The sequence below is a fragment of the Colletotrichum scovillei genome, assembly GCF_011075155.1.
Source record: "Colletotrichum scovillei strain TJNH1 chromosome Unknown Contig00014, whole genome shotgun sequence".
NCBI classification, from domain to species: Eukaryota; Fungi; Ascomycota; class Sordariomycetes; order Glomerellales; family Glomerellaceae; genus Colletotrichum; species Colletotrichum scovillei.
The window spans coordinates 610,751-631,849 of NW_023336272.1; the positions used below are offsets into that span (position 1 = coordinate 610,751).

The 21,099-nt window shown below is 36.4% G+C and overlaps 2 protein-coding genes across 2 annotated transcripts; one reads left to right on the forward strand and one right to left on the reverse strand.

Annotated features, from left to right (window-relative positions):
• Nucleotides 1–16,108: 16,108 nt before the first annotated feature.
• HER10_EVM0008187 (uncharacterized protein) lies at nt 16,109–17,547 on the forward strand (the record flags this gene model as incomplete). The annotated part of the gene is made up of 2 exons (XM_035477719.1): nt 16,109–16,368; nt 16,447–17,547. Exons 1-2 carry the CDS (start codon nt 16,288–16,290, stop codon nt 17,545–17,547), a joined length of 1,182 nt encoding a protein of 393 aa, XP_035325816.1. The 5' UTR covers nt 16,109–16,287.
• A 1,825-nt stretch (nt 17,548–19,372) lies between these two features.
• On the reverse strand, nt 19,373–21,099 carry HER10_EVM0009253 (uncharacterized protein; the record flags this gene model as incomplete). The annotated part of the gene is made up of 3 exons (XM_035478744.1): nt 19,373–19,922; nt 19,988–20,913; nt 20,980–21,099. The coding sequence occupies 3 exons, from the start codon at nt 21,097–21,099 to the stop codon at nt 19,373–19,375; spliced, it is 1,596 nt and encodes a 531-aa protein (XP_035325824.1).

A 21,099-nucleotide genomic window follows, 5' to 3' on the forward strand; every position in this document is an offset into this window, starting at 1 on the left:
TAATTAGTATAGTTATAACTAGTATTAAAAGTATTTAAATACGAAATTAATATAGTTTAGTAATTATAAATAAGTTATAATTATTTAAGCTATTAACTCTTTAAATTATAATATTCCGCTATATATTATTATTATAAATTAATATTATCTCTTTACTTAATATACAGAATTTAGTTTTTATATAATTAAATTATCGTAATATTAAAAATAAATAAATAATAAATAAAAAGGCCTAAATTAAGCTTAGTACTTTAAATAGTATATAAAACCGTATATAAAAATTAATATTATTTTTTATTATTAACGAATACGAAAATTATTATTTTACGGATTTTAAGTTTTTATAAAAAAATAATATTATAACTTTATATATATTAACTTATTTATTTTATTTATTTTAGCCTTTAGATATTAAATATTTTAAGTTTTTAAAAAGTTAAAAATTAAAAATAAAATACGTTAAAATAATATATATATTATTAAAAGGACTTCTTTTTATATGTATAAAGTTTTATATAAATAATTATAAAAGAAATATTTAAAAGGATTTAAAGGAATAGGGCTTATATTTTTAAATATAAAGAGTATATTTTAAAACTTAATATAAAATTATATATTTTAATATTTTTAAAATCCTTTTAATAATACTCCTAATATAAACTTTTAAATACTAAATAACTTAATTAAAATATCTTCGTAATTATAACTTATTAAAAATAGAATTACTTATTATTAAAATAGTTCCTTAATTTTAATTATTAAAATTATAAAATATTTATTTAAAGGGTCGTAAATTTATATATTAAATCGCTTTATTAAAATCTAAAAACTAAATTTTTTTAAAAAAATAACTTATTTAATTAATATTAAAAGCTAAAAAAACCGTTTTTAATAAAATAAAAGTCTTATTATAACTAAAAGAAAGGACTTTTAATTATAAAAAAAGGTTATAACCTAAATAAAAAAATATATTAAAATAGTAGTTATTAACTAAGGGTTAAAATGGGCTAATAATAATATAATATCTACGGGAATATTAATTATAATACGTAAATATATTAATTTAATAAAGAAATATCTAAAGAAAAGGGCTCTAAATAGTTTAGATTAAATATATAAAGTAGTTATTAATATTTATACTTTTATATTATATAATTATAGTTAGGTAGCTTACTCGCTTATTTAGCCTACTTACTTATTATATACGTTACTTAAATAACTAATTAAATAACTAATTAAGAAGTTTACTAATTAAAATACTACTTTAATAAGAACTTATTTTAAAAATACCCCTTAATAAGTCCCCCCCTCTAAGGCTCAATAAATTAGGCCCCCTTAACGCCCTAGCTATTATAACTAATATAAATATACCTAAAAATAGCGCAATACTTTTTAATAATATAAAATCTAGCTAAGTAATAATATAAATACTATAAATAGTTAAGTTAATATAAATACTAAAATTTAGTATATTAATACTAGCCTAAAAATTATATTTTATAGAGTTAGAAATCCCTTTAATACGGGCTATATTATAAATATAAAAACTATATAAAAGTCCCCTAACTTTTAATAAAAAGAATACGTAATATAAGATCTAACTATTTATATAAGCTAATATTAAGAAGTATTATATACGTTAAAGTAGGTATAACTCGCTCTATAAATAAGTAATAAAAAGTTAGGAGCTATTTTAGTTAGTAATTACACGGAGTATAATATACTTAGTTTTTTTAATACGTAATATATAGTATAGCCCGGCAAATTGCTTTATTAGGGGACGACTTAAGTTATATTTATAATACTCTAAATATATATACTAATTATTATAATTATAATAGGGCTATAACTAATTCTTTATTTATATTATTTTATAATAGAATTCTTAACCCTCTAGTATTTTTAATAACTTAATTCTTATCTTAAACTTAAAAATATTATTAAATATACTATATTTTTATTAAAATAGTAATATTATAAAGATAATATAATAGTAAATTTATATTTTATATTTTAAATAGCTTTATATTTAGAAAAGTTCTAAGTAAATAAAATAAGTATGAGGCTATTATTTTATATTAAAAATAAAAGGGTTTATAATATTTATTTTATAATATTTAAAACTTAGTTTAGAAATCCTTAGAACTATTTTAATATCTTAATAACTTTCCTTATTAGCCCTTTAAAATTAATACTTTTAAATAATAAAAGATTATTAAGGACTAAATAAGTTATATTAAGAATCTTAAAATTATAATAAAAATAAATAATAATACTCTTATTAATCTTATTATTTATAAAAAGATATTTATAAAACTTTTAATTATTAAATTAAGCGGTATAGTACGTAGCTAAGAATATTAATAGCGTTTTTAATAAAAATTATAAATTTATATAAGGAAATATTAATAAGTTATATAAAAAATTAGTATTAGTAATAAAAAGTTATAATAAATAAATACTATTAGTTCTTATATTATTATTAATATATAGACTTTATTTTATATATAAAGTAAATAGTATTAAAAAAGGAAACGTATAAATAATAATTTTTATTTCGATTTTTAAGCTATTTTTAGATATAATTTTCTTAGTTATTATATTAATTATTATAGCTTTTATATAGTAGTTTTTTCTAGCTTTATAAGTATAAAAATCAACCTTAATAAGATTACGCTTTAAAAGAAATATATAATACGGTATATTTTTAATTATATAATATATATAATATACCCTAAATACGCACTTAATATAATATAATAATTTTAATATAAAACCGCTATTTAATTAAAGATAAGTAAGCTACTCTCTTCGTTATATAATAGTACTAGTTAAAAAAGTTAATAATAAAAATTAGTTATAATAATTAGCCGTAATAGTTAGTTATAAAAGTCGGAAATAGCCTTTTTTAACCGTAGAGGTTCTAAATTCTAATAATAACGTAGAGGTTTTTAAAAAAAAGGGCTAAAAAGGCTAATATTTATAGAGCTTACAAAGATCCTTTCTATTTTTATTACTTCTAATATTACCTAAAACTACTCTCTATTTTAACTAAATAAATTTATTAAATAAATCTACTAAATAAACCTACTAAATAAACTTATTAATATATAAACTACTACTTAGATAACTAATTAGATTACTAATCTAGAGGTTAGCTAGTTAAAATACTACTTTAATAAGAACCTCTTAGTATATAGTTAGTAATTAGTAAGCTAGAACTAAAATACCCGTTAATAAGTTTACCCCTCTCGGGCTAAGCGCCCTCTTTAACTAGCTTAACGCCCTAGCTATCATAACTAATATAAATATACTTAAAAAATAATATAATACTTTTTAATAATATAAAATCTAGCTAAATAATAATACGAACGCTATTAATAACCGGGCTAATATAGATATTAAAATCTAATAAGTTAATACTAAACTAGAGATTATATTTTATAAAATTAATAATTAAAAATAATAATAATTAAAAACTAGAAGTATTATTTAAAAGTTTATAAATAATTAAAAAAAGAGTATATTATATAAGATTTAGTTACTTATGCAGGCTAGTATTAAGAAGTATTATATATATTAAAATAAGTATAGTTCGCTTTTTAAATAGTTAAATATAATAAAAATTAAGAGCTATTAATAAAAGGAGATAATAGTTAAGTTAGTTAATTACTATTTTAATTAGTAATTAAGTACGGAGTATAATATATTTAGTTTTCCTTAATACGTAATATATAATACGGTCCTAAGAATTACTCTATTAAGGGATTATAACTTTTATATTATAAATAAAATTAATAAAATTACTAAGGATACCTTATTTAATTAGTACTATTACTAATTAGAATAAATAATTTTTAAAATTTTAATAATAAATTAATAACTAATCTAAGTTAAAAAAGTTATTATATTTCTAATTTTATAAATAATATTTTTATTATAGAATAAGTATAAATAGTATTATATTTAATTATTTATAGCTCCTTAGTAAAAATATTAAAAATATTTTATAATAGTTTATTTTAATTTAGCTTAAAACTAATTATTATATTATATTTAAATCCCTTAATAAAGTAATCCGCCGTACTATATATTATGTATTAAAAACTAAGTATATTACGCTCCGTACCTAATTACTAACTAAAATAATAATTAACTAACTTAATTATTATCTCCTTTTATTAATAGCTCCTAACTTTTATTATATAAAGTTTTTAAAATCTAGCTATTTAAAAAGAGCTATACTTACTTTAATATATATAATACTTTTAATACTAGCCCGCGTAAGTAACTAAATTTTATATAATACGCTCTTTTTTTAATTATTTATAAACTTTTAAATAGTACTTCTAGTTTTTAATTATTATTATTTTTAATTACTAATTTTATAAAATATAATCTTTAGCCCAGTATCGATTTATTAAATCTTAGTATTTATATTAACCTAGTTATTAATAGTATTTATATTATTATTTAGCTAAATTCTGTACTATTAAAAGTATTATACTACTTTAAGCGTATTTATATTAATTATAATAGCTAGGGCGTTAAACTAGTTAAAAAGGCGCTTAGTTTAAGAGGGGTAGATTTATTAATAAGTATTTTAAAGAGTTTTAGCTTATTAATTACTAATTATATATTAGGAGGTTCTCGTTAAGGTAGTAGTTTATGTATTAATAAGTTTATTTAGTAGGTTTATTTAGTAAATTTGTTTAGTAGATTTATTTAGTTAAAATGGAGTTTTGGGTGATGTTAGAAGTAATAAGAATAGAAAGGATCTTTACGAGCTCTAGTACGAAGAGTAATAAATATTAGCCCTTTTAGCCCTTTTTCTAAAAACCTTTATATTATTATTAAAGTTTAGAATTTTTATAATTAAGGGCCGCTTTTAATTTTTATAGCTAACTATTATAGCTAATTATTATAACTAACTTTTATTATTAACTTTTCTAGCTAGCGCTACTATATAATAAAAAGGGTAGTTTATTTATCCCGAATTAAATAGTAGTTTTTATATTAAAATTATTATATTACGTTAAGTACGTACTTAGGTATATTATATATATTATATAATTAAAAAGTATATTATATTATATAATTTTTTTTAAAACGTAATCTTATTAAAGTTAATTTTTACTTATAAAGCTAGAAAAAACTATTATATATTATATTTAAATATAAATTTTAAATTAGTTTTATAAATAATTATTAAATATTATTAATAAAGAATATAAATAACAATAAGGCTCGTAATATTTATATTAATAATAATAATATTTAATTTAATAATAATAAGTAATATATTAAAAATATAGTTATATAAGTAATAAGTTAATATTAATTTTTTGATTATTTTTATATACTTTATTTTAAAATTATAAGTATTTATTAATATTTATTATAAAATATATATTATATTTATAAAACTTAGTATAAGATAATATTATAAATATAGTTTACCCTTAGGTTATATTAAATAAACTTAGAATATATTAATACTTATTTAAGTTAGTTAGCCTGAGCTTAATTAAATAAATAATAAATTATAAATAAAAAAATAAGTTGTTAAATTAATTATATTATTTAATTTAAATAAACTTATACTAAATATAAAGCTTAAAATAGCCCTAATTATTAGTTTTAAATATAAAATAACTAATATTTATATAATTTAAATAAAATAAATATTTTAAATATATTAAAAATAAAAATAAATATTATTATTAATAAATAAGAACGGGCATATATAATTAATATTTAAAATTAAAGTAAATAATATAAAGCGAAGTTAGTATAATAAAAATCTATTTTTATTTTATTATTTTAATAATACTAATTTTAAATTATTAACGTATATAATAAGCGAGTAAGCTAAATAAGTAAATAAGCTACCTAATTACGATTATATAATATAAAAGTATAAATATTAGTAATTACTTTATATATTTAATTTAAACTATTTAAAGCCCTCTTTGTTACGGCCAGCTAGTCGTAGTGAGTATGTTAGCAGAAGTTGAGGCTGCGATAACTAAGTAAACAGTGTCGTAGTCGTGGATAGCTTCCCTGAAGCTATGTCTGTAAATCGTAAGGTGGGTAAGGCTTCGGTGATCAATCGTAGTCTTGTCAGAAGGGGTTCTCAGTGAAGATAGCTGAAAGCGATCGTAAGATCTGATACTAAGTTGATTGCTGAAGAAGCTATGGAAGTCTGTCCTTGTGCCCGGCTCAAGTCCACACTATATACAAGTCTCGTTCCTGAACATATTCTTTGTCCGTATGTTTACCCAACGGTTCCCGTGTTCTGAACATACGGGTTCCGTATCGTGAAAGGACGGACCCCGTATCTCGAACGTACGGAGTTCCTTATCTCTTATCGTCACGTGACTTGTCCCATAGTTCTTCCGTCCCGAGGAGTCGCCCTGAGTTCGTGTTCCCGCATATATGGTGTGGTAGCCGCCGTAGGTCCTGTGGGGCAGGCCCTGGCCTTGTCATGCGTGTTGGGTCGTAACATCAGCTCCTCCTCTCAAAGGTCTAGTCCTCTAGGCCTATAAGTAGGTCCCTTGTTCCCAGGTTGGGGAATCATCGCTTGCCTTTCTAGCGCAATGTGCTGACACGATGTCAGGTCGTGTTGAAAACGTTCTTTGAAAAACACTATCTCGAAACTTCGGTCGGCTTGTGACGACGTGTTTGATCGTTTTGGTTCTAGCGACGTTATGCCCTGCACTCGGTGTTTTCGCGCCAAACGTCCATGTCGGATGGCTGATGGCGCCAAAACGTGCCAAGGCTGCAAAACCTGAAGCGTTCTTGCGATGGTCTCGTTGTGGCATCGAGTCGTTCGTGCTTCCGCCGTTGTTCCGGTTTCTTAGGCTGACTATTTCGTAGTGCAACGGCTGAGTGACCAGCGTCAAGAATGGGAAGAGAAGGAGGAGCAGGCTAGCGACGCCTTGCTCGATCTTCATGAAAAACTGGCTCGGATACAGTCAGAGGTTGCTGAGGCAGCGGGCCGTCTTGCTCGTATCCGGGCGATCCGAAAGAAAGTGAAGGAGAGGCATGTGGAAACTTTTGCTCGTGGTATGCAGGAGTTGGAAGAAGAGGATGGTGTTCTTCCTGCGCTGGATGCTCACGAGGTGGGTCGAGCGATCTCCAGGCTGCTGGCGTTTCTAATGATGCCGACTGGCTTCTTTCGGGATTGGCGACGAGTTCGCGTCCCTGGGGCCGTTGGTGTCGTCTTCTGGTAATCCTCGAGAAGCTGTCGAGAGTTCTGGAGGTTCGTGACGGGTTCCCATGTGTTTTCCTCGTGTCCGTAGTTTTTCCATTTGATTAAGAATTCTTTTGTTTCGTTCCTGACTCTATGGTCGATGATTTTTCGACTTCGTATTCTGGTTCATTGGGTTCCACGATGATGCAATCTTCTGTGTGTGAGCCCTTAGGTGCTGGTTCGAGAAGTGAAATGAAAGACTGGATGACACTTCATCGTGTCTGGTAGTCTCAACTTGTAGTTGACGTTTGAGACTTTCTGAATGATTTCGAAAGGTCCGAGCTTTTGTAGTCCAGTTTGTCGCTTGGTCGTTTTGTTTTGATGTTGCGGCGAAGGAGGTAGGCGCTATCTCCCTCTTCCAAGGTTGGTCCTCCAATCCTTGATCTATTCGCGTTTTTCTTCATGCGTTGACGTACAAGCTCGAGATCCAAAGATGCTTTCTTCTGGATTTCTTTGAGTTTTGCCACGCTGGCCACTGCTTTAACAGCTTGTGGTCCTTGTCGTGCTTCTCCGTACACTGTTGGCTGATATCCGTAGTTCAAGTAGAACGGGGATTCTCTTGTGCTTTCGCCAACTGCACTGTTGTATGCGAATTGGGCCATTGGTAACAATGTTACCCAGTTGTTCTGATCGTAGTTCACATAACAACGGAGGTATGTCTCGAGAATCTGGTTGATTCTTTCTGTCTGTCCATCGGTCTGCGGGTGGAAAGAGGTTGACAGTTTGTGATCTGTACCAAGTTGCGAGATCAGGGATCTCCAAAACTTTGAAGTAAACAGAGAGCCTCTGTCAGAGATAATTTCCTTCGGCGTACCGTGGTTGGCAACAACGATTTTGAGGAACGTACGCTAACCCTCTGCGCTGCTGGCCTCTTTGTAAGGTATAAAGTGGGCGAACTTGGTGAGTCGATCGACTATAACCAAGATGCTGTCGTACCATACGTTCGTGAGTGGTTCTTTGGACTTTGGTAGTTTGACGATAAAGTCCCATGAGATTGATTGCCATGCTTCCGTTGGTGGTTGCAATGGTTGCAGCTCGCCATAGGGCTTGTGCGGGCTGTTCTTGCTTTTCTTGCAGGTCGCACAGTCCTTAATTTCCCGCAATTTCTGCGCGTGTGGCGGATTTGTCGTAGTGCTGGCGAATCCGTTTCCACGTTTTGGTAACTCCTGGTGACCGTGTGCAGGTGCACTGTGAATTTCCATGATGAGCTCAGGGTCATCCTTCCAGTCGGGCTGGTACTGATCCTTCTGGCTATCATAAGAAGCTTCGTAGTTGGTACAAGGCTACCGTCTTCTTGTTTGAGGATAACCTGTGTCTCCTCGGGACCGTGACTTCGTGGTCGGGTCTTCTGCTGAGAGCGTCTGCTCTGCTGTTTTCTGAACCTTTCCGATAAATGATTCGGAAGTTGTATTCAGATAGGAACTCGCTCCATCTGACTTGTCGTTTGTTCAGGTTCTTGTTTGTCGTGAAGTTCGCGAGATTCTTGTGGTCTGTAGACTGTGACTTCATGCTTGGTTCCGGATAACTGTGGTCTCCATTCTCGAAATGCTTCGATGATGGCCATCAGTTCTTTGTCGTGGATTTGCCAATTCAATTCTGCTCCGTGAAATGCTTTGGAGTAGAAACAACATGGGTGAAGCTTTCCTTGTTCGTCTCGTTGTCCCAAGACCGCTCCCATGGCGAAGTCTGAGGCGTCAGTCTCGACTTCAAAGGGCTTCCGGGGGTCTGGAATTCTGGTAACTGGTTCCGAGACGACCATATTTTTGACCTTGGTGAATGCTTCTTCGCACTTGGGATCCCAAATGAATGGGGCATCCTTTCGTGTCAAGTTGTTGAGAGGTCTGACGATGTTGGCATAGTCCTTGAGAAATCGTCGATAGAAGTTGACGAATCCCAAGAATCCTTGTACGTCCTTGACGTTCTGCGGTGTAGGCCAGTCCCTGACTGCTTCCACCTTTGATGCTTGCATGTGGATTTGTCCTGGCGTGATGGTGTATCCGAGGAAGTCTACCTTCTGTACGTGAAACTCGCACTTGGAGGTTCGGCGTACAGTTTGGCATCCTGAGTTTCTGAAATACCATGTGGACATGCTCCTTGTGTGTTTCGAGGTCGGGAGAGAAGATGAGAACATCATCAATGTAGACAACAACAAAGATGTCAACGAACTCCCGGAGTACGTGGTTGACCATCGTTTGAAAGGTTGCCGGAGCATTGGTAAGTCCGAAGGGCATGACGAGGTACTCGAAGAGTCCTCTGCGAGTCCGAAATGCCGTCTTCCACTCGTCTCCTTCCTTGATTCGAATCTGGTTGAATGCTTCCTTGAGATCTATCGCGGTGAACCAGTTGGCTCCGTGAAGTAGGTCTCTGAGCTCAGTGATGAGGGGTAAAGGATAGCAATTCTTCTTCGTGATTTCGTTGAGTTTCCTGTAGTCGATAACTGGTCTCGATTTTCCTCCTTTCTTTGGTACGAAGAATAAGGGGAATCCTGCGGGGGATTTCGAAGGTCGAATATGTCCCTTTTCGAGCTTCTCGTCGATGTACTCGTCGAGATAGTCTTGTTCTTCTTGATTCATAGGGTATATTGGATAGAACCCGGGTTGCGTTCCTTCTTTGAGTTCGATTTCCATATCCCAGCTGCTGTGTTCTGGTAACCCTGTTTCTTCAGGTTCCATGAATAGTTTCGTGTATATCCGGTACTCCTCGGTATAGTCTGGAGTCGTTGCGATCCTCGATCGTCGGTACCGGGTGCGAACATCCTGTCGTCTTCTATCGTCCTGATGAAGGCTATGTATCGTGTTTGTTCTTGTTCTTCAGGTGTTGCTTGAAATCCGTTTGAACCCTTTTTCTTAGGTCGTTCAGTGACTGGATTTTATAGGACCTGGCCAGTGGTCCAATCTATCCGTGGGTTGTGTTTTCGTAACCACGAGATTCCTAGGATGACGTCGATGTCTCCAATCTCCGTGATGTCGTACTGTAGTTGTTCTTGTTGATCGTTGATATATGTCGAAAGGTGTACGGTCTCTCGATTGACATATCCGTCATCATAGTCAACTCTTTCTCCTTCTACCGTTTGTAGTTTGTATGGATTGTCCTTCCATACCCATGGTAGGTCGAGTTTGTTCATTACTCTTGGTGATATGAAACTTCCTTGTGCGCCGCTGTCGATTATAGCGCGCAGTCTGTGTCCGTGTATTTCGAGTTTGACCCATAGGTGTGCGTCGTTGCACTGTCTGGTTGCACATAGGAACTTGTCTTCGATTTTCGCCTTTCGTCGTTCCTTTGCGATTGGCCTTCCTAGTTTTTTGACAGTCTGTTTCTCAGTCGTGCTTCTTGTTCAATTTGTTCCTCTCGTTCCCTCCAGGCTTGGGATTTGGGAACGTAGTGGATCTGACAATGGTCGTGTCTACATTCGTCCCATTCCATGTCGTTGCTGTTCTGGCATCGCATAGGAAAGCATGGGTCTGGTTCGAATGTTGCCTTGTCGAGTCCATTGAAGTATGTGAGCGTCCAGTTCGGTAGTTGGTCGTCGACGTAGACGTCCTTGATAGGTCGGTCGTCGCGTCTTCGGGGTAGAAGCGACTTTCTTTCTTGGGTGAGATGCCAGAGACACTTATCGTCGAGGCATTCTGCCCAAAATAATTCTTCGTGGAATGCGTCCTTGGTGTTGAGCAAGGAGCTATCTCCTTGACTAGTGGTGTCATAGGTACTTCCTTAGGTTGACTAGTTCCGTGGAACTGTACTGTCTGGTCGTCTTCGTACGGATCAATGTTCTTACACCGTGGTTCTTCGGGTTCCTCATCAGAGCTGGTGTCGTCCACACAGGATAGAATCCATGGTCGATCTCCGTCTGAGCACGTCGTCGAGCGACGTCGCGAGGTTCGTCCGAATCATAGGTGATTCTTCGTCGAAGGTGTGGCTGCTGGAGCCGATCTCAAGTTCGTCCTTCTTGAGTCGAAAGTCTACCTTTCCATTCTTGATTTCGAAGTCAAGATTGGGCCTCTTGATTACTTCGATTTTGTCTTCGCGTTCTAGGTTCTTGAGTTGTTCTTTGACCTTGCGAATGAATTTTTGTTTCCGTCGTCTCGTCGCATCACACAGATGGATTTGGTCGGGATGTCGTCCGATGGGGTCCCTTCTTCCTAAGGGATTGTTTCTTGTTGTTTCGTCGTGCCATGTGGACGAGATTACCCATGATTTCTTCTGTGTCGGGGCCTCTTTCTTCGAATTTGAGGAGTTGCTCCTTGTACTTGCCTGAAGTCTTTGCATGATTCTTTCTTCAAGGAGATGAAGGGTATCCTTCATGATGGGGTCTGTCTTGGCCTTCTCTTCTATATTCTGGCAGATTTGAGAGAGTATGGCGACACATTCGATGTTGTTATCCTCGAGGGTGAGAGGTCGGTAGATGGGTATCTCTTCTTCTTTGCCACCGCTAGGTCTTGACAGGTGGTGGGTCATCGTATCCGGGTTGTTCGTTGTTTTAGGTACCATCCGGTTTGTTCCTTACTGTCTTGGTGAATAAGGCAGTTGTCGTCGTAGCAAGCCGTCCATGAGAGTTGTGCAATTTCCTTGCTCGCGATATTGGCTCGTTTTTCTGGAACGGGTTGGTGTTGGATGCGTTTGGGTTGTCGGCAGTCTCTAGCCATGTGTCCTGGCTTGTCGCAGTTGTAGCATTTGAAGTCCTTCCTGGGGCGGTTGTCTTCTCTTGGCGACACTGAGATCCATGGGACCGTCATGTTGTCCGTAGGCAGTGCTTTGTCGGTTGTTGTTCCAGTTGTTGCGAGGTCGCTGGTTCGCCTGGAAACTGCGTTGAGGTTGCCATTGGTACTTGCGTCCGGTGTTAGGTCGTTCCTTCCTTTCCTTCTTGCGTTCATAGAGTCGGTTGTCAATTCTGATGGCGAGTTCTCCGTACTGAAGGAAGTCTTCTGGTCTGTCGAGCTTGACCAGCTCGTCCTGACTTCGTCCTTCAGTCCTTGGTAGAACATGAACATTTTGGTGTCGTCAGTGAGGTCCAGTTGGGCACTGAGACGTCTGAATTCGGCGGAATATTCCTTGCCGATTTGGTTTGTCGTAGCTGCGCTAGGTCGCGTTCAGCTTGTCGTTTCTCGTCAGGGTCCTGGAATAGGGACCTGAGAGCTTCTTCGAATCCATTGAAGTTACTGTAGATGTCGCGTACTTCAGTAGAGCACTCGTCAAGAGTTTCTTTGCTGAGATATTCTTCCTGGATAGGTTCAAACCACTTGAGGCTCGTCCCTGAGGAAGCTGGCGGCGTGCACAACTTTCTCGGTTTCGCTGGTGAAGTCTCCGTGATGGAAGTTCTGATAGTTTTTGACTTGAATCAGAAATCCCTTGAGAGTACCTGGGGTGCCGTCAGGTGATGGGTGCGCTGAGTTTGAGTTTCTGTCGTCCTCCCTGGATGGGGGTACCAATGATGTTGGCAGCGGCTCGGAGAGTGTTGACCTCTCCCTGAAGCGCCTGAACATTGGTACTTGCTTCTTGTTCTCTGAGTCGGATGACTTCGTTCTCCAGGTCCTGAATGCGCTGAGGGCCATTCCCGAACTGCTGGATCATGATCTTGAGGTTTTGGAGCTCATTCGCGGTTTCGTTGTACATGGTCTGTACCTTGGCGATGTCTGCGTCTCCTCTTGACTCTCTCGCGGAGTCGATCGTAGGTCTCTTTTTTGAGGGTGACCTCATCGTCGGAGTCGACGTTCATAGGAGCTGTCTCCATTTCCTCGGCCAGGCTTCGAACAGGTTGTTTGGAAGAGGCTGAAGAGCCCGGGGTAGGAGATTTGGCTGAGGCGCGGGACGACATCGTTCGTACTGTTTAGTTAGTTTTTCGTAGAGTGAACTTACTGAACAGGAGCAATCAAAGTGTTACGGCCAGCTAGTCGTAGTGAGTATGTTAGCAGAAGTTGAGGCTGCGATAACTAAGTAAACAGTGTCGTAGTCGTGGATAGCTTCCCTGAAGCTATGTCTGTAAATCGTAAGGTGGGTAAGGCTTCGGTGATCAATCGTAGTCTTGTCAGAAGGGTTCTCAGTGAAGATAGCTGAAAGCGATCGTAAGATCTGATACTAAGTTGATTGCTGAAGAAGCTATGGAAGTCTGTCCTTGTGCCCGGCTCAAGTCCACACTATATACAAGTCTCGTTCCTGAACATATTCTTTGTCCGTATGTTTACCCAACGGTTCCCGTGTTCTGAACATACGGGTTCCGTATCGTGAAAGGACGGACCCCGTATCTCGAACGTACGGAGTTCCTTATCTCTTATCGTCACGTGACTTGTCCCATAGTTCTTCCGTCCCGAGAGGAGTCGCCCTGAGTTCGTGTTCCCGCATATATGGTGTGGTAGCCGCCGTAGGTCCTGTGGGGCAGGCCCTGGCCTTGTCATGCGTGTTGGGTCGTAACACTCTTTTTTGAATATTTCTTTATTAAATTAATATATTTATATATTATAATTAATATGCTTATAAATATTATATTATTATTAGCCTATTTTAATTTTTAATTAGTAATTATTATTCTAATACATTTCTTTTTTATTTAAATTATAACCTTTTTTATAACTAAAATCCTTTTTAGCTATAATAAGACTTTTATTTTATTAAAAATAGTTTTTTAGCTTTTAATATTAATTAAGTAAGTTATTCTCTTTTTAAAAATTTAGTTTTTAGATTTTAATAAAGCGATTTAGTATATAAATTTACAAGTCCCTTTAAATAAATATTTTATAATTTTAATAATTAAAATTAAGAACTATTTTAATAATAAGTAATTTTATTTTTAATAAGTTATAATTATAAAAATACCTTAGTTAAGTTATTTAATATTTAAAAGTCTATATTAGGGGTATTATTAAAAAGATCTTAGAAATATTAAAATATATAATTTTATATTAAGCTTTTAAAATATACTTTTATATTTAAAAATATAAACCTTATTTTTTAAATCCTTTTAAATATTTTTTTATAATTACTTATATAAAAGCTTTATAAAATATTAAAAGAAGTCTTTTTAATAATATACGTATTATTTTAATATATTTTATTTTTAATTTCTTGACTATATATTATTTTTAAAACTTAAAATATTTAATATTTAAGGTTAAAATAAATAAAATAAATAAGCTAGTATATATAAAGTTATAATATTATTTTTTTATAAAAAGCTTAAAATTCGTAAAATAATAATTTTTATATTTATTAATAATAAAGAGGTAATATTAACTTTTATATATAGTTTTATATATTATTTAAAATATTAAGCTTAATTTAGGCTTTTTATTTATTATTTATTTATTTTTAATATTATAATAATTTAGTTACGTAAGAAATTAGATTTTATATATTAAATAAAAAGTAATATTAACTTATAACAATAATATATAATAAAATATTATAACTTAAAGAGCTAATAACTTAAATAATTATAACTTATTTATAAAATTAAATTATATTAATTTCGTATTTAAATACTTTTAATATTAATTATAACTATACTAATTAAAGTTTAATTTATTATAAAATTAGTTTTATTAAAGTTATAAATATTTAAGTTTATAATATTATATTTTATAATTATATTTATTATAAGCGAGAACTATATATTTATTATATTTAGATTTTTATATTAAGCTTTTTATAATTATATTTATAAAAACGATACTTTTATAATTATAATTATTATTTTACGAAGTTCGAAGCTTATTATTTTTAATATAGAGCGTATTATAATTAGTAAATAATTAACTTATTATTTTTTAATATAATAAAAACAGAATTTTTTTTTAATATTTAGGTTAAGAATATACTTAATTAGCTTCTTCTCTTTAGTAATATTAAATTTTATAAATTAAGTATATTATTATATTATAATAATATTTTTTTAATTTATAACTAAATAACGTAGCTAATATTATAAATCTTTATTATAACCCGAATATTAAAGTTTTAGTTTTTAAAATAACCTAAATTACTAAGTTTAATTAAGTATTTTTATTATATATTATTATTATTTTTAAAAAAAATACGTATTATAATAATGTAAATAGTATTATAGTAGTTAGGTAGCCTACTTATTTATCTAGTTTATTTACTTATTATATACGTTAATTTTATTTTATTATTAATATTTTAAACTTAATATTATTATATTTCTTAATATTTTCTTAATATTAATTTATATTATATTTTAAATATTAGCGCTATTTTAGTTATTATAGTATTTTTTAGAATAAGTCCCTCTTATAACTTTCTAATTTTATTAAAAACTATTTTTACTATTATTAATTCCGTAATAGTATAGCATAAGAATTTGGAATGTTTATTAGCTAACGTGTTGTGCTGTATAAGATTCTGTACTATGTCTGGAACTCGCCCCTAATCAGTGCCAATACTAGCAACCACCATTCTCACAACCTAATTTGTCACGGTCGGGCTCGCCGCTATCGAGTTATTCCGATTCCTGAATTCCGTCAGCCTCCAATTGCAATTGCCCCGAGTAAGACACTTTTACGTTTATGTTTAGCTCGTTGTTTCGTGAGACATGTGGCGCGATTCCGAGAGACTCTCATCTACAAAACCAATCGCGGCGACTTGTAAGACCGGGGGATCGACGGTTCATAGCCTTATTTTCTAAATAGATGAAAACGCCTAATTGCCACGAGCGAGTGGTCGCTTGAGATCCATACTTCGGGCTGGTGCCTGAGCCTAACTAAACTTGGACTAGAATCCTTGGATCCATGCTGGCCTCGCAAATGATACCGATTGGTCATATCTCGCTCTAGTCTGATTGAAGTGGACATAAGCGTAAAGAATCGCCGGCTGGAATGATGATCAGCGCTCCAACGATTCTTACGTAACGAACATCATTCCAGACGTGGAGGACGGGCTCGGACACTCACCGTTTTTTGTACCGCCAGGTCCTCACCACTTCCCGTTGACACCACTCGTTTCACGGGCACATGCTGAATCACTGGGCCCGCTAAGACGCTTCGCCTATTGATTGCGAACTGGAATTGAAGGGTCGGCAAAACATGCGTGCTGCAGAGCGACCTCGACGAATGCCCACGAAATCCCGAACTGGATATCAAAACTGCAAGACAAGGAAGGTCAAGGTACAAAATCCATGCGCACCCGAGCTATTATCGTGCATTCATCAGACTTAATCACTGATATCCTTACTCATTCCTCAGTGTGGCGAGGAGCTGCCGACTTGCCTGCATTGCGCAAGGCGTGGAGATGTATGCGACTTGGCGACCAGAACCGCCCAGCAGAGCGCAAGCTCAAACAGAGGCTCGGATGAGAGGTCTATCTCGTCTCCTCCGACTGTGACATCCTCTTCTACAGCAGCGTCCATTCTCGACTCTTCTACAGAAACCTTACCCATAAATATCTTGGATTTGGAGCTTCTTCACCACTACAACACGTCAACGTATTTCACACTCTCTTCGGATCCAGCTATGCGTAATTACTTTCTCGAGAGCGTACCAAGGTTGGGTTTCTCGCACCCATACGTGCTCCACGCCCTTTTGGCACTATCCGCATCCCACTTAGCGCATTTTCGACCAGAGTCTCGCGGACACTATCATGCTTGTGCCAAGGTTCACCACGGCAAGGCTACTACTGTTGCGGCCCCTCTTTTAATGAATATTACGGAAGAAGAGAGGATCCCTATGTATTTCTTCAGCATATTCACGCTATTTATTTCCTTTGCTAGTCTTCGAGATGGGGGCTATCCCTCTTTTGATGGAGACAATGTTATCCCCGCCTGGTTCAGCCTCTTCCGTGGTGTACGGACCATCCTGGCATCAGGTAACGGCGCTATCTACAGATCATCTCTTGCGTTTTTCTTCACTCACTCACGGGTTAATGACACTTGGTTTCAAGTCCAACTCGATTCCGAGCCTATCCTCGACTTCCAACGTCATCTAGCATCAATTGGCTCGGAAAGCGCACAAAACCAGCAGCTGTTGGTCAACACCTTTGAAGACCTCAGACGAGCCCTTTACTTCTTCCATGTCGAGGAACTTGGCGATGAGGCCCGTGTCCGCAGCATGTTCACCTGGATGTACAGAGTTACCGATGACTTCGTGGCATTGCTGCAAGCTAGGAATCAGGACGCACTTTCTATACTCGCTTTTGCCTGTGTTCTATTACACCAACTGGACTATAAGTGGTGGATGCAGGGTTGGGGAACGCACTTGCTTGGTCGTATATATGCGGCTTTGGATGAGGTCCACCGGTTCTGGATCAGGTGGCCTATACAGCAGATTGGATGGATACCTCCACGGTAGACTGGGGAGTGTGGCGCGTTGGGATATCGCCGTTTGTGTGAATGTAACTACGCGTGAACAATCTTCAACTACAGCGCTTTGTTGAAAATGTGGATATTAATTTGCGTATCATCTGTATATGCTCAAAATCGATGACACGTAGGATGTAGCAGTTCATTTCAACTGATGGGCTTCTGGTCAGTAAATCTGTTTATTAGACTCACACAGGCGATGAGACATACAAAAGCTCCCTAGGAACGCAGGACAGAATACCGTGTTTTCCACCTAACGAGCTATAAAAGATGGGCAAGGGTAGTGATACCGAACAGGATAGCGAATGCAATTGCTGCTCTTTATGAGGGTATGTACTAGAAATATTGCATGAGCGAGCCCTCTGTCGTTCATCAGCTTGTATGAGCATCGAAATTTAGGATACCGAGGAGGGAGGATGCCTGTAAGATAGTCATAGGTTGAAGGTTGAAATACACAAAATACAATCGATATTCAGAAATGAATTATATTACGTTAGAAGATGATCGGTTGTATTGAGCAGCAATAAATGGAATACCGAATAGCTTTAACGGCTAGAAGGATAGCGTTCTTAGAACCCACCATCGCTGGCTAAGGAGGCCCTGAACTTGATAGTGTGCCTGCTTCTGCTTCATAATCGTCACCTCCAGGTCTCATATGAGAGCTCACGATCCTTGAAAAGAACGGAAGCCTCAAAACTTGATTGAAATGACACGAGTCGTTATAGTTAATATGTTGTTAGAGCGCATATTCCCTTCATCGTTGTTCACCACCGGTAATTATAGCCATATCCAGAAGGCCCCTGTGCTACGCCACTTAAGATTGGCAAGGGTTGTGACAGAATGCCAAACCTATCTTCCCATCACACAGCGATTGGTCAATTGTAGTAGAATGCACACGTGGAAGTTCCGAGTCTGAGCTGATTTGTTAGCGCGATATACACACGGGGATTGCTCACCAGACTGGTCATCCCTACGTCAATGTGGATTCATACGTCGACACAGATTTAAGTACCTCCCCACGGGTGTCGATAATGAAGCTGAACAGCGCTACATTAGGAGGATTGGTTCTTACATATACTACAACTATTTAAAGCGGCGTCAATTACATGGGCCTGATAAGGCTATACCGACCTCGCGACCCTCGATGGATTCAAACTTATTGCCACCCACCGTAAGAAGAGACTACTTATCGGGTGATAAGTCCATTGAGGCGGCCATACCGATGCGCTCCAAACTATGAACGTTCACAATTTGACTTGGCCACAATTTATTTGACCAGGGGCACTGTTGAACGACCTCCAAGCACACAGAATTTATAGCCTCAGCTATTACGCCACCCTTGAATGTGCTTGCTGGACATGAGCTACGAATGTTTATGTGCACAGCATGGGCAGCCCAACTAATTCTATCAGACAAACAAGTAGCCTAGACTTATAGGGACCGAGTATATAAAAAACCTTTCGCACATAGGCCATCAAGACAACACGATTTTTCCGAATTAGTTTACTAAACGATCGTACCCTCACACAGCAACCTGTCTGGTCCTATCCATTCCTAGGGCACAACAATGCCTCTTATGGCCCGGAAAGGGACGCGTCATAGCAACGACTACCGAGACCTGATAATGAAGAACAACAGTATTTCTATCTATATTTTAGTTTGAAGACCAGAGCCAAATAGTCTTCAGCGTGCCCGAATAGACCAGGAGACGGAGGCATACGATCTCTACACTAATATACATACATATAGGACCCAGGACTCATATCGATACCGGAGCTGTCTTCGTCATGAGCCGCTTACAGCGCCTGTGGAACCTAGGCTTGGGCCGTTCCATCGCAACACTTCTTGCCCGTGTCAACTCTATCAATCTTGAAGCCGCCAGGAACCCTCTTCTGAAAAAAGCCTTCGGGATCGTACTTTTGCGCCACCTGTCTAATATGATCCACGTTGGCCTGGCCGTAAGAGCCCAATGGATCCTGCTGCGCATCACTGTAGGCTAAATAGACCCAGTCCTCCGAGAGACCAAGCGACTTTGCGTGAGCGATGATCTTCTCATTCATTGTCACAGTGAGTTGATAGATCAGGGCGACATCTTGATCGGAATACTGGCCCCCAAAGAGAATCGCCCCGACGGCCGCAATAACTCTGTCGCGATTATTCCGCTCGAGTCCCAACATGTTACCGCCCTTCGAAACACTGTAGTCAGCGACGCGAGATGGCAGCGGCTGAAGGTCGAAAATGGTGCTGAAGTTCGCCGGGTTCACCTTCTCCTTGATGTCCTTGACGAATCCATTGTACTGATCGACGATGAAGCGCAAGATTCGGGGGTCATTGGCGACAGTCATAGGTCCAGCGCCAATAGTTCTACGGGGCAAACTCAGTTATGTCCTTCTTGGGATCGAAAATTGAGCTGTGTTGGCACGACTTACCGCATTTCATCGCTCAGCGACGACCCATCGGCGGAATCAGCGAGAGACATTGACTTTGCGGGAATTTGACGAAGGGTTGAGATGTTTCTCACGCTGTCAAACGCCGAGGAGTTCAACTTGTTTGCCGTGTTGACTTCTGTCAGCGTAATGGCCGTGGAATCCCTAGCTTGATCGTAGTTGAACACCGTAAGCAAGTAGTTATCCTCAAAAGACTGATCAAGGCTTGTAAAGTCCACAACCGCGTCCAACACTTCGTCAAGATGCTCCATACTAATCACTGTCGTTACCTTGGTGATGTTCTGGGCTGGAAAAGCCTCCATGTCGAATCTGGTCACAATGCCAAAGTTTGCACCACCTCCTTTCAATGCCTTCCAAAGATCTCCATGCGAGTGAGGGCTTGCATGAATAATGGAGCCATTAGCAAGCACCACCTCATAGTTGACCACACTGTCACAAGCAAACGCCCGCTTGGGAGTGTACCACGAGACGCCGCCACCGAGCACTAGCCCTCCTACACCCACCACACCTTCTCTTCCACCCATTACACTGACGTCGTGCTCAAGGAGATCCGCGTAAACGGCACCCCATCGGGCCCCTGTGCCAACACTTGCGATGTTCGTCTCCTTATTGTAGGTGGTGGCATTAATCTGGGTCAGATCGATTGTAACTCCAGTATCGATGTTGTTCGAATGGTCAGTCGCATGTCCGCCGCTGCGGACGGCGATATGCCAGTCTCCAGCTCCACTACCAGCATTACGAAGTGCGGTAATAGTTTGGGAAACCTCCTCGGTGGTGGTTGGGAGGACGAAGCAGAATGGACTCTTGCGAGTGTCGGGCGCCCAGGAGCCATTCACCAAGTTCGGGTAGAGTGGCGAGTCTGCGAGGTGCACAAGGCGGGAAAGATTCGCCTGAATCAATGCATCGCACTAGAATAGATTAGTACAAGTTGAATGAAATCCTCGAAAGGACTCATGAAGGCACGGAATGCATACCGGAGGAAAGCCAGTTTTGGCATTGTCCACCTCTTTTGCGGTGACACAACCCAAAGCGAGCGCGGCGTATAATGTGAGACCTGCCCTATTATAGAACTTGAGATGCTGGGGGATAATCAT